The sequence below is a fragment of the Gymnogyps californianus genome, chromosome 3, assembly GCF_018139145.2.
Source record: "Gymnogyps californianus isolate 813 chromosome 3, ASM1813914v2, whole genome shotgun sequence".
In the NCBI taxonomy this organism is placed as follows: Eukaryota; Metazoa; Chordata; class Aves; order Accipitriformes; family Cathartidae; genus Gymnogyps; species Gymnogyps californianus.
The window spans coordinates 58551141-58565928 of NC_059473.1; the positions used below are offsets into that span (position 1 = coordinate 58551141).

Here is a 14788-nt window from a genome sequence, read left to right on the forward strand (position 1 = left end):
GGATTAACAATGTAGTACTCTCAAAATCATGTATACTCCTCTGCAATCCAAGTGTCATTTCCTTCCAGATGTGAGATGCATTTAGGGAGTCTAAGAGCTAACATGGGAAAATAGCAAGTTCCTCAGCAGTAGTTTTCCTTGGTTCAGTTGTGCCTGGAGGGGACAGTTCTGCATCAAAAGCATGACAGAAGCCTGTGGGGAGCTCTGCTAATTATTGTGCTTCCCTTGCAGACAGCCCAGCCTGCGGTGAGCCCAACCAGAGTTGCTGGCTCCACCAGTGTGGAGCCGTGGCCAGACCCCTGCTGTCATCATGTGCCTTTTGAGAAGGGCATCAGTGATATGAGTGAAATTGTAGCCTTTTAGAAGTCTGTAAGAGTTTTGCTAATTAATTTAGGTTTCACTATTTCATTCCATCCCTCAGAGAAGGCACCAAAACTGAGGGACTGTAGGTTACAGAAGGCTTGCTGTCAACCTACCAGTTGAGTGCTTGCTACTGACCTCAGTCCTGGATTTCACTTTGTTGCATTGATCCTGCAGTTCTTTAAATGCAGCAGAGCCACCCTATGGATGGCCCAAAATTCAAATACAACAGTTGCCTGTCTTGGCTAACATAGTGAGGAGCCTTGAAACCATAAAGCTTAAAGCGTGAAAGGTGCAGTATCTAGAGTGAACCTGTAACCAGACATTAGGTCAAGCTGTAGATGGAGACCTGTGTGCACAGTTACTGGTAGGGAGGCACAAGAACGGCAAGAAAGAAGACCAAAGGGAGACTGTGCAGTTCTTGCATGCAGAGGTGTGAACTTGTGTTGCTCTGTTTTGTGCTATTACATTGAGTCGCTGGGGTTTGGGGGCGAGGTGGTATTTGTTGTCTTTCCTCTGACTGAAGGAAACATCCTCTCAAAAGTACTGTGACAGTTGTCAGTGTAAAATGTGCAGATGGTTTTGATCAGGGGAAGAAATTGTGTTGTGTTGATGCTTGCAAGTGAAAGAAGCCGGTGGGAGATGACTTATAATGCAGCTTTTCTTTGTGGTCTTCTGGGAAAAATCCACGAGGCTTACCTGCAGGTGAAAAGAGAAGCATATGACAACAGTCCTGGTTCGTTGCAACAGGATACGGTTAGCAGTGTCTCTGGAGATGCTTGTGACTTCACCGATGAAGGGCAGGAAGCTGCCTGGGAATCCACCACCCTGGGCCTCCAAAGGCAACGCTAGTCACCTGCAGTGCAGGATATGACGGCAGCATTTCACTTTGCAATGAAAGGCAGAGGTATCTAATCACACTTCTGACAGACCCAGGGAACTGGGTAACCTCTCTGCCAGCTGTAGATTATTTGGTGGGTTTTTTTTTAAGACCGAGATACTGTTCAGTTACAGTGCTGACAATAACATACATGGTTTTTTCCTTGCGATGCAGAAGCATTTAAGCACAATCTTAGCGCACGCCGAGGTATGTGGTAAGCCCAGCAGTTACCCATAGGACACACAGTCACTTTAAAGTCGCACAAAGTTGCAATACAGGATTTCAAACAAATACTGCATCCTGGGTACCACCATACACTAGGTGTTGATTGCTATTTTGTGCTGTCAGGAACACGTAAGGCCAAAGGTAGACCTGAAATGCCCAAACTGAAAAAATCTGCTACCTGCAGCAGATTCTGCAAAATCAAAGATAACAAAAAGATACCTGAAAGGAGGGAAAAGGGAGGAGAATTTAAAAAAGTAAGGGGTCAGTTGAGTCAGGTGCACAGGGAAGTTCAAACAGATTTTCATGTTTTGTTACTTGTTGTCCATAGCACTCTGTGCCTCTACTTGTTAACATACTGCGGGCAGACATAGACCTTCACTCACATGGTGATTATTTCCTTCTGAGACAGCAGAATCCTTCTGTAGTGCCTAAGCAAAACCCCACCAAAACCAGGGGAGAGGTTGATGTGGAGTTCAGAGGATCTGTATTTGTCTCTACAGGGGGGTTATTGCATCTTTTAACATTTCAAATGCAATATGCCTGCTACTAACAAGAAGAGTTAAGGGTTGCCCTCTGCCTCCAAAGAAGGCATAGTGCAAAATATATTGTGAAAGACAAATGCAACTGCAAAGATAATGTCTCAGTGGTTGCCATAGTTTCTAATTCAGCACTTGAGAAAAGTTTTTGCATTCAGCACAAAACACTTTGGGCGAGAATGTTACAAACAGTATTTAAGATACTTGAAATTAAAAAATAAACAAGAATTCATTTTAAACATTTGGAATGTTAACTAATTTTTTTAGCGCTGGAATTAAAGCGAATGTCTTCACAGTCGTCAGTTATGCTTTGAAAATACATTTTGAAGGCTTTAAAAACCATGTTATTAGTATAATAAGCGTGATAGAAAAATATTTAGAAAAATCATCCACCCACATTTATAAAAAGTAAAAAATGGAGTCCCTCTAGATCACTGTAGAGATCTGGAGACCAGCTAAATTGAGCCTGAGCTTATAATGCTTAAAGACCACTAATGTCACAGAGCTCCTCTTAGTCCGGGGTATGTATGTACATATTGTATATTTTTATATATATGTGTATGTGTATATATATACACACACACACGTCTAAAAAATACATGTTGTGTATACAAATCATGCTTCTGCTTCACTGGTGGTCCAGACTAATGTTACAAAGTAGCCCACAAGTGCTCAGGATTGTTCAGGAGGCAAGCTGCTGTTTCCTTTCATTCAAAGTATATACAGACAGAGCAAAATTAGCCTTTTACCTTCATGCATTAAGGGCAAAAGCAGGATGGGAAACAAACTCGATGCAGATAAGCGCACCTAGACATATCGGGACAATAGAGGGAAGCCTGTATTACGAAGGATGTTACTGTTATGGTAACTATCAAGCCTGGTGCCACTAAAATGGAAAGATGAAAACCAGATGTCTGTAAAGGGAATGTGTGTTACTCAAAGCACACAGGAACAAACAACAAGGCTATGTCATTTTTCCAGTCATCGTAAAAATACTTCAAGGTGATTGATTATTTCACATGTAAATTTTACATGGGAGACATGTTCTTGAAAAGGGCTTGAGTGTTTGTTGTGTGCTTCTAGAGAAGAAAGGCTAAAGAAAATGCTTTCATTAATTTGATTTATTTTAGTTTGTGTTTTTCACTTTTTTGATTTATCCAAGTCCCCCAATAGGAGTTGGAAGGATTACTAAAACATAGTTGTTTTTTTTTCTAATGAATACACATTATAAAAAAAAGCGCTGTTAATTGGTAACATCTTTTAGCTGGCATATGGCTAGCTAATAACTCAGGCTTAATTAGCAAATCTGGGGAAGAATAACTTCCTAATATGGAATTTAAAAGGCCTGTCATTGTTTTTCATCAAGATTGACGATATTGCTTGGACCTGAAATTTAGCAGCCTTTTTTTTTTGCTGGTCCCAGTGGATGACTTGTGTTTTAACACATATCTATTAGAAAAACAATTGCCACGACTCATGCTGATAGAAAATGAAGAACAGTACCTTTCCAGAAAGAATAGTTATACTCTTAATAAATGTGGATCTGGTGACCTGACCTGTGTTATTTTTAAAATGCCATACACGGTACTGTAAACCTTTAACTTCCACAGACTAGTGATTTTTTTTTTTTTTTCTTCTTCTCTTCAGACGTGCTCTGTGGATCCCTACGGTCTGTGGACTACTGCAGAGGCAACCACTAATGGTGGATAAGAAAAGTAGCCTTGTACATGCTACACAGTAGTCCATATAATTGGATTTTTAAACCAGGCTGTGTGTCCATTGAAAAACGAAATGTTAGGGAGCAGGCAAAACCTCTTGCTCCTTTGAGACCATTCCCTCAGTTTTCTGTTATATAGTCTTCTCACCCAGTGAATCCGGTATCTGTCTCCAAAAGAAAGAAAGGGCATAGTCCATCAGCTAAACAAGAGGTTCCTGCTGCTGTGGTGCATTCTGCGAGCCTTATCAGCAGCGTGTTGTTTCAGGGCTCCAGCATCATTGTTCCTCTGATAGGCGGCCCCTCTGATAGGCGGCCGCTCGGCAACTGAGCTGTACGGTTTGGCAAATGCTGAGCTGTCAAGTTGCGCTAATGATTTGGAAAGAGATGGATGTAAGTTTAATTGCAGTAATTAAAGGAGAAGGCTGCGTTATTCCCTTGCTTGTATGAAGGTGAATATCCTTGAAACCTCTGAAGCAGCACAGTGGTAACCAAGGATGTAGATACCCAGGCTTGGTGTATCATTTGAGTTCAAGAAAAGGGTTTGCTAGAGAGCAATAGGCGATGGCAAGGGCAGTGTTGAATGAAGCCTTACAGCTCAACTTCATTGCACTCTTAACAGTGCTGTGACAGAGGGAACATGGGAGTTACTGTGCTTTATTATGCCACTGGTATAGTTCTCCTTTTATTAATGAATTGCTTGTCAGCCTTGTACATCTTCAGCTCAGTGGTGTTGTGTACTATAATGTTTTATTTAAAGTTACGTTGTTTTTAGAATAATCTATCTGTAGACCTGATTGGTTTTGTGTGAATATATCAACATGGGGACTTGTACTTTCAAGCCTGAATTTATTACTGAGCACAGTTTCCATTTCTTTTTATTGATGTAATTACAACTAAAAAGTTCAAACAAAGGACAAGCACAATTATGTAAAGAAATCATCCAGAGAGCTGCCTATTTGTTTTTCATTCTATCGTTGTAAGAGCATTTGTATGCCACACCATTTAGCAGCATATACCCTTGACAGAGCATCAGTACCATTGATAATTCATGCTGACCTTCAGGGCAGTCAGCACCCTCCAGATATTTTTAGGTATTTGCCAAATTTTCTGAAAGCACCTGATGTTTTGTTTATGCAGTAAATTTCACAGGCACAGAGGCAGGTACATTTCTGGGGAGATAAAACCCATCTTCCCTTGCCATAACTGCACTTTGTCCTGCATTCACTACATCAAGCTATTTATAAAAAAACTTCCTCATCTGGCACGTTTTCCCTGCATTTGTAGCGATAAAGGGAGGCATGGCAGGTCTGTTTGTGCTCTCGTACGCTGCTTAGCCCTGTTACACTGGGAGGTTGACAGCGTCTCTCATTTTCCTTAATCGGCACAAAAGCGAAACTTGTGCAGCTGAGCTCAGAGAGAAGGTGTGTTCGTGGGGGATCGCAACGTCCGTGGCTTCCTTCCGAGGGGCCTTTTCCTTTGGCAAAGTTTGTATTCACAAGCCACAATGCCCGCCTTCAGGAGGAGTAAAACCAGAGCTAAGAGTTTAGCGTTGGCTCGCAAAACCCAGCAGCAGGCAGCAGCAGCGTACGGCTCCCTGCACAGGATGTTTTCTGTGGTGAGTTCTGCAGCGGCGTGGGTTCAGCTGGAGGGGTGCTGCTTAATTAGGCTAGGGTAGGTGATGGGGCTGCACGAGTGTGCCAGGCTGTCTGCGCTTGATAAATAGCGACTGTCCCAGCATTAATAATCAAATAACGGATTCTGGTAACGTCTAGTCGGTGGGTGAGTTTATACCAGTGTGCTGCATGGGAAAAGGTTTGGGCTTTTTGAAGTTTGAGGGAGGGAAGGGTGGGTTGGTTGCCTGCACTGTTTGCTGCCGGGCTCAAGCAAATAGTTATTTCTTGCGTCTGTCAGAGAAAGGACGAAGTCATGATCCACATTTTGACAAGAAGTGGGATGGTTTTAACAAGATTCTTCAGGGAAATTTGGAAATAACTGCAGCATGAATGTTTTAACTATTTCTCTGGTTTTTGACAAATAATTTAGGATTGTGGGAACAGGGAGGAAAAAAATAAGAGCTACAATCAAGGTACTGCTGGGGGAATATAAGAAGGCTGTAAATACATTACACAGGTGGTGGAAAAATACATGAGCCTTCTGCATTAAAAATTGACAACATCAGGATAAGGACATGGGGAAGGAAGGAATGACAATATTTTCACAAGATCAGAGTTTGGGAAAATTTGCATTGTGTGCTTTAATATTACCTGACAAGAGTCTCCTTTTTGTGACCTGGGCTGTCAGGTTTCCTCTCCCTTTTTTTCCTGATGCTCTCATCTTTACATTTTGTATGGTCAGGATTTAACATTCCGCGGTGGAAATGACTTCTGTTTTGCCTTTGACTTTGGTATGCATTGGGTCAGATGACTTTGGAGGCTGATTTTAGAGAAGCTGAGCACTGCATCTGTGAACTCAGTGGGAGCTGCTGGTCCTCGAGACCTGGTCGATGCAGGCTCTTGGGCCCAGATCCCTGCTGCATGACTTGGTTTACAACTAGCGTTTCAGTCAAGTACCTAAGTCACCAGCAGTTCTTCCTCTGTACCCAAGGAGAAGGATGGGCTTCTCTCTCTGTGTGGCAAGTGAGAGGGAAGATTTGCCACCATGCAGTTCATATTAATAGCTCAGGCACCACATCAGGTGGGTTGCATCTCAGCTGTTTTACACAGCTGTATGTGCAGCCTTCTTTCAGGCCTTGACCTGTGCTGTCAGGAAAGAGTTACCAGGTCATCAACCCCTCTTCTTACTCTACTTGTGATTTCTAAATGAGGCTGGTGACAACTACTTGTGTTACTGGAACAGGCTGACTTTGCTAATGTAAATCTCCCTGAAACTGGGAAATTCTGACTTAAAGACAAAAGTTCGTCATTAATTCCTCCCCTGTTGTCTGGTCTGGTAGTGTCTGGTAGGGCAGCTTTTCATAATGCAGCATAGAGGGGTTGCTTCTCCCTCCTTAATGCATAACTCTAACTATGCTTGGCTTATTGCTACGAAGGATCCGAGTGGACACTTCTAAAAAAATACCTTTCCTTTAGCAATGTTTTAGACATTTTAATTAAAAGACATGCAAGAGATACAGCGAAACAAAACAGACCCCTAAAATTTCAGCAGTGTCAGTCAGGAACAGTTTCATGTGCTGAGTGGCCTTGAAGTTGGGAAAAAAAGAAGGACCAGAAGATAAGTGATGACTGAGGCTACTACTTTGTTTTAGCTTCTGTTGCCCAAAGCTGAGCGGCAGTCTTGCCCAGATACCTGTGGTGAAAATCCCACAAGGCATTTTTTGGTAAAACTCCGCTGACATTTTTCAGTCTTAATAAACAATTTAGAGGAGTGCACCTACTGTATTGGTATGTAACATAAGGCAGCTTTTTTCAGTGGTCTTTAAGGAAGCTAAAGCCTGCAACTTTCTAGCCTTTTACATTGCTTGGTTACGAAGTACTTCCCAGTCTGAGGATGGCAGAGAAGTCTGTAGAGTGATGGACCTGCAAAAAACCGACGGCTGTTAGGGCTGCATTCGTTCTGGAGAGAAGCATCTTCTAACACAAAGGAAAAGTGATGGACATCTCCAAAAGCTTTCCTTTTTCACAGAGTGAGGGATGTAAAGAGGTCTCTGGCCAGTTGTTCATTTCTCAAAATCCTGTGTAATTGTATTTCTTCTGCTGACTGGTGCATTCAGTCTTCCTGGAAATACATACATCAGGCAGAGCTGAGCTGTTAGCTGTTCGTTTTTAGAGGGTACAAGGCTAATCTGTTTCGGCAGGATGTTTTCTGAGCATGCTTCCTCTTCGGATAAGGAATTCAAAGGATTGGTGATCACCCCATAGATGTGGTCAGTGTCCTGCACAAGGGTGCAGGAATCTGAAAACTCATCAAAGGACATGCATGTTTTTTACCCTCCCAAGGAGTCTTTCTTAGGCTGTAGAGTTTTCTAAGCTTACTCAAACTATTCCTTTCCGTCACGTTTTCAAACAAACCCCGACTGACTGATGGAGTGCATGAGGTGTATAAATGAGGGTAGAATAAACAGCAATGAGCAGAGACACCATAACACTAATTGACCTTGTGCAGCATTTATGCTCAATCAGTATCATTCAGTAGAAAGTCACAGGGTAGCCATGAAATTGTTGTGCTAATGCTTAACCACTGCTGATTAATGTCTTCTGCTCTCTCACCGATTAATTTTATGGAGATTTTTAACTCTGGTGGGGATAGCACAGCCTCAAATGATGATATGCTTGTCTGCAAGGAGCAAAGAAAATCTGTAAGAGGTTCCTTGTAAGAATATCCTTTTGTTCAGTTTAAAGGAATAATCTCTAATATCTCTTATTGGGAGTATTATTGAAAATGGGATGTGCTTCATCTCCATCTGACAAGCTGAGCACCACTGTGGTGGTTGACTGCTGTGGGTCAAGCTGACACTTATGTGGACTGGAACTTTCCCTTCTAAAGTTACTGTGAGCAATCCTCACTTACAGGCAATACTCCCTGCAAAAGGACGTAGGACATAACTAGGAGTCGCAAACATGCAGGGATAAAAAAAAGTTTCTCACGGCTGCTTCCACACATCCTTCAGTTTTCTTAGAGGCCAAGAGAGTACGGGGCAGGAGGCTGCTTCCCCTGACTGCTAGGTCTGTAGAAGGGTTTATACAGCTTTGTTGGAAAATCTGTGAAAATGGCCAATAAAACAGTACAGTGCTGCTTAACTTCATTCTCCCTGGAATGCAAGTATTTTTTTTCAATAAACCCTTCATAAGTGCCAGTTGCCTTTGCCAACTCTGCCATTCAAATCTAGCACTGTTAGTCGAAATTTTGGGATTTTTAGCCTCATCTGTCTGCTGTTCAGTGCCAAAGGTAAGCTGAAGCTGCTTGCAATGTCTTATAAATGTTGCTGAAAGTGGCATACATAAGCTCAAGTGATGGATTTTGGAGAAAGTTTGTTGCTTCCGCTGTATACTCTCCTCAGCTTCTCTCTGCACCCAGCTACCTTGCAGCCTTGTCCACAGTCAGTCATCTGGGCTTTTCTTTTCACCAACTTAAATGTTTTTATTCTGATGATCTGCACACTATAAAGGTTGGCATAAATAATTTTTTTACCATTTGCTAAGTACAGACAGTCTTGGCCTTGTGCAAATAAAAGAAGCGGTGTGCTTAAGGAGTTTACCACATGTATCTCAGAGTCAAATCTGCCTGTGTTAGCCATTGCAATGTCATTGTCAGAGCAAATTCAGGGTTAATTCCTACCTTAATTCAAGGTTACGGTGGGGGTATGTAGTGTCAACTTGGGGCTCCTCTTGAGACTTCTTGGTTTAAGGGCACTGGACTGCCAAACTCTGCTTTGACATCCAGAATGCCCAGGTGGCTTTGAAATCCCAGCTGCAATCAGTAACAGGGCAGAGGCTGTCCCTCTCCTGCCCACACATAAAAGACAGAAAAGAGATGTTCTTAGGGGTTGTCACTAGAGCCACTAGAGTTTCTAGAAAAGATCTATTTTAAGCAGCAAAAATAATAAAGAGCAGGACATTGTTTAGTGTGGGAGGCAGATAGTAGCATCCAGAGCAGTGTGGAAAAAAGATGGAGATCCCGACCTGGGAGGTAAGGGAGTTTTGGGAAGCAATATGAAGCAAGAATAGCTCTTATTCCTCTCTATTCATTGTGAAGTTTCTCATGAATACTGGGCTTTTGGTCCAGAACCTAATGTACACTTTGTGGTTTCACTGGCAAAATGTCCATCTACGGTCCATGCAATGTGTAGGAGTGAACGTGAAATACTTCTGTGCTGTGATCAAGTAGCATTTCATGCTTGCTTTGACCCAAACGTAGATACCACAGTGGACACAAAGAGTGAGAAGCAGGTCTGGATATTGCACAGTCTGAAAGTCTCCCATAAAGGGAAGGACAGAGAGCAGCAAAGCTGTCGGAAAGAACCAGAGCCTACAAGCAGCACTGCAGGACAAGGGCAATATTTTTAATGCCAGACTTGCAAACACAAAGTGCTTACGTGTTGAGGAACATACTGAAGTTTATAAAAAATCAGTACTTGTCAACAGTACAGCTGAGAGGTACCTTAGGGTAATCCTGTGCCTTGGGCTTGGGCCAGTTATGCAGAACAATTTCTGACACCAAAATTATGTTGCTTAGGTGCTCAAATAGTATTTATGTTGAGCAGTATCATCTATTTCCATATGCTTTCTTATCCAGTGGTTCTTGGTGGCAGATGCAGCTCTGGCCCCAAAACTGAAGGGGATGGAGAACATAGCATGTTCTCCAATGTCTGCCTGCCCTATGTGTGAAGGTGGTTGAGGAGGAATAGAGGACTTCTAACTCCTCCTTGTAAAACTGTGCTTGATGATGATGTTTATGACTGGCTTTCAATAGGCTGTCTTATATGCTTGATCTAGTGTCCTTGATCAGGCATCAGGTTGATGTAAATCAAGCTGCCCACGCGCACCTTGAGCTGTAGAGAGCGTGAAATCTGACTCATTCTGATACAAATACAAAACTTTCTGACATCAGAAACAAAGAAACGAAAACTCAAGTACGTTGGCATTCAGCTATTTACAAATTGCTTTAAAATACACCCTCCCCCCCATTTCCTAAATTAAGTTGCGATTTATTTCCAAAACACTGATTAATTTTAGTGGCACAGAGTGACTGTGATTTCTAAATCTATTCCATCAGTGTGCAGCTGTAATTCCAATTAACACCATTCAATTTACTTTGCGTTTTGTGGGGTCCTAATAAATGTTGTAAATAGAAAATGTATCTAAATTTCATAGTCCTGTAAGCTGTCATTATACAGGATTGTAGAAGATGGTTGCACATATTAGTGAGGAAAGTAACTTAATTTTTTTTAGGGTGGTGGCATTGTTCAAAACTGGGGGCTGGGAAGCTACAGAGTAGTATAGACTAGATGGCAAATATTTGACATTTTAACATTTATTTCCATCATATAGGTGTGAGGGTGACTGTGTTTTGTCACATGAATGGCTGAGATTTAATATTGCTAGTACATTTAGCCTCCACCTTACAGAAGGCTTTGTATGGCTCAGTTCAGTTTCAGAATGACTTTTGCATTTGCTCATTTGATGACCTAGTATGCTGGTGAACTTAGCTACACAGATAATCAGTGGTGAATCAGGAGATCCAAAAAGGACCAGTTGAAACAGCGTGTGGAATAAATTAGCACAGATTAAGACAGTACTGAAATGCACTCATGTCCTGATTTCTTCACTGAAACAAGATCACTGAAACAAGACTTCCACCTGAAATAAGGCAACATTCATGTAGTCCTTATTTGAATGCATTCACTAAATAGAAGATAATATATGGCACAGCATATGCAACTGTATGGTATCTTAGAGAGTGTGTGAAAGACAGAAGCACTGCAGAAGAATTGTTTCAGGTAGTATAAAGAGGTAGACACAAACAGCTGTTAAGGTAGAATTGAGTAATGGTAGTGATATTGTAGCTTTCAGGAAAATGTCATATAAGAAAGAGAACAGTGTCCTGGTTTCGGCTGGGACAGAGTTAACTCTCTTCTTAGTAGCTGGTACAGTGATGGGTTTTGGATTCAGTGTGAGAATAATGTTGATAACACGCTGATGTTTTAGTTGTTGCTAAGTAGTGCTTATCCTAAATTAAGGATTTTTCAGTTTCCCATGCTCTGCCAGCAAGCAGGTGTGCAAGAAGCTGGGAGGGAGCACAGCCGGGGCAGCTGACCTGAACTAGCCAAAGGGGTATTCCATACCATGGAACATCATGCCCAGTATATAAACAGGGGGGAGTTGGCTGGGAGGAGTGGATCGCGGCTCTGGCACCGGTCAGCAGGTGGTGAGCAATTGCATCGTGCATCACTTGTCTTTTCTTGGGTGTTATTTCTTTTTTTTGTTGTATTGTTTTTCATTACAATTATTATTATTCTTAGTTAGTAGTGTATTTTTATTTTTACTTCAGTTATTAAACTGCTCTTATCTCAACCCATGAGTTTTACTTTTTTTCCTTTCCTCCTCCTCACCCCTCTGGGAGGGGGAAGGGCGAAGCGGCTGCGTGGTGCTTAGTTGCTGGCTGGGGCTAAACCACGACAACAGTGGAATCATTTTCAAATTAAGCATTAAAGATTATTGCCTGCAAAAGTTGCTCTTGGATATTAGTGATGGTCATGCAAAAGATAACTACACAACCATTTCATAGTGTTAGAAAATCTCTTTCTCTTCCATCTTTGCCTTGTAAGAGTAACTGTTGTTGTTCCAATTCCTACCTTGCTTGAAAATTTTCTGGTTTTTTCATGTTTATCATTCTTTTAAAGGATGTCAAAGATTTAGGTTTCCATTCACCGTTTTTGAAAGCAAAAAATCTTGATACATCATTGTCTCCTTGGAGAGAAAGCATCTAAACATCTTTTGACAACTTGGGACATTGGAATCTGAACCCTCAGCTCCAAGTCTCATTGTCTGAAAAAAACACACAACACAATATAGGTAGCAGATGACAAATAAAACAGTCATTCTGGATGCTTAAAAGATCTTTATCTACTAATTCTTTCTATTTTGGTGCAGTGAGTGTTGCAAAATGAGAGAGATGGAAAACAGTGTGATGGTAGTGTCATAAGAATCAAAGTATATGATATGTCTGGGTGCTCTCTCATCTTTTGCATCCCACGAGCTTGTATCTGAAGACTGAAAATAATTTGCACTGGAAAATCACTAGAAAATTTTCATTTCATTTTACCGCTGTGATCTGGATCTGCTATAAATTGAAGTTGTTCAAAGCTATCGAGATACATATTTGAGAAAAATCAATGGCATGCTCTGGCCCCTCAATTTGGAACAAGAGCAAAATTTGAGGAATTTAAAAATTATTGTAGTACAGCTTGTATTCTAAAACATCGGTGCTTGTCTCTTTCTTCTCATTTAACAGAGCGCAGAACAGATCAGTGCGTTGTACAGAAACTTCCAAGAAGTCCAGGCAAGCGGTATGGAAGGACAGAACGACAACCAGGATCCACCTCCACGGCCACTGGCTCGCCACCTTTCTGATGCAGATAGATTGAGGAAGGTCATCCAAGAACTTATGGACACCGAGAAATCTTACGTCAAGGTAAAAAAAAAATTAAAATCTGGCTAGCTACAGCCTTGTTTTTGAGGCAGACCATGATTTGTGGATGGTCTTAACATATTTAATGCTTACCTTTATATAACCAGCCCTCTACAAGGGCCATAACCTACAAAGTCCGCTTATCTAATTGTTCCTGTTCTTTTCAACAGGCTTGCTCCTGTAACAGAGGCTGTAGGATTTGATCTAGTAGCTTCAGTTCTAGTCAATTTGTATTTATATTGGAGAGTGTTAATTTGTGGGGAGTAGATACCTGCACTATGTTAACATAGGGGTTTTCCAGGCAGTGTTTCCATAGTTTTCAAGATGAAAATAAATCTGGTAAAAGAACAGAATAGAGTCTCCTACAAATTAGAAAAAAAGTTTAATTGTGGAAAATAGTGCATAATTATTTTTGAATCAGCAAAGCTAAAAGGCACAGCTCCAGTTGGTTGTAGCATCACACATATGCTATTTCTCCTCTGACTGATAAGTCCATAATTTGTTAGATGTGTGTCTCTTCTTTTTATAAATCCCAAATTCACGTGACTGGATGCCAAAAGAAACATGAAAACATTGATTTCATTGACCTTCAGCAAGGAGGAATCATCTACTTTACTGGATCTCAAAACACATACTTACAGATATTGGTACTTGCTGTAATAATGTATATGGAAAAGAAGAGAAAACGCTTTCAGTCTGTTGTTGTTAGTACATCCACCAATACACTAATACAGCTATACGCTGTAAAGCTTGAGGAAGCTTTACAGAACACGGACCGCCATGTATGTCCAGCTGATGTTTCTTGTAGAGGAATCGCTTGAACAAAGGCATGACCATGGAGTTCACTGACGTGTGAAATTTTGCACCAGGCAAAATCCTGGCAGGTTGCACATACTTGTTACGGCGTTCTCGGAGATGCTCGTTATTCCTTCCCCATAAGAATTTCAGTCGTGTCTCTTCTCAGGGTCAGAGCGCCCTGCAGTGGGCCCCAGCCCTGCCATCATGCTTTGGTGTGGGATAGTAAGTCTTCAAAAGTGGCACGAATTCTCTGAAGAAGTGACTGAAAAATCCCCTAATGATGTCCCCCCAACAACATAACTGATCACATTAATACCTAATAGGATTTTAAAATGTTATGTGTCCTTCTGAATATTACTACTGATGTTTAAATGAGTGGCTATTTATATGGTTTATCTAACATGCGTGATTAAAACATTTGATGCTGTTCATATACATGGACTCTTTAGAAAGCCATCATCTGTAACATTTTCTCCTCATGCTATACTAAAATATAATTTGTTATAATCAAGCTGTAAAGCCTTAAAGATGAAACAAAAACATTACATTGAAATCAATTTGTGTCTAATTTAGCAATCACTTTAGTGCTAACAACACGCAGGTGATTTTGTTACAGAAAAGGAATTGTATCTCTAGTTCATGCCCAAAAATTACCCCTATCCTGCAGCTGTCGTATAAAGAACAATTTTGAACTGTTACATAAAAAGTGAATGAGTTCTGTTTCTTGCAGGACTTGAGCTGCCTCTTCGAGCTATACTTGGAGCCCCTTCAAAATGAAACCTTCCTTACCCAGGATGAGGTGAGGGAATAACTGAAAGATGTGCTTTTCATTCTTTTACGGGTTAAGACCTTGGTATTTGGGTTTTTCATTGCTGGGAGCACAACAGAAAAAGCAAACAATGAACATAACAAGAGGAATTACACCAGTCAGGGCCTTTCTGTCTGGTGCACGCGTCACTTCTTTTTTTAAATGGTAATTGTTCTTCTGACTTAACTCCTAAGAAATCTTTGGGTTTTTTGTAAGGGCTTTTTAATAAAACCTATTTGAAAAGTATTAACGAAGATGTTATTGGCCTTCGCAACCTCTTTCTGCGTCGCATCTCCTTAGTGGACTGTTTTCGCAAG

The 14788-nt window shown here is 41.2% G+C and overlaps 1 protein-coding gene across 1 annotated transcript in view; it reads left to right on the forward strand.

Moving 5' to 3' along the window:
- Window positions 1-14788, forward strand: part of TIAM2 (TIAM Rac1 associated GEF 2) — a 180829-nt gene that overhangs the window by 154814 nt on the left and 11227 nt on the right. Inside the window, exons 17-18 of the mRNA XM_050895201.1 lie at window positions 12689-12868; window positions 14394-14462. Of these exons, the coding sequence (XP_050751158.1) occupies window positions 12689-12868; window positions 14394-14462 (249 nt within the window). The remainder of the gene's footprint in view (window positions 1-12688; window positions 12869-14393; window positions 14463-14788) is intronic.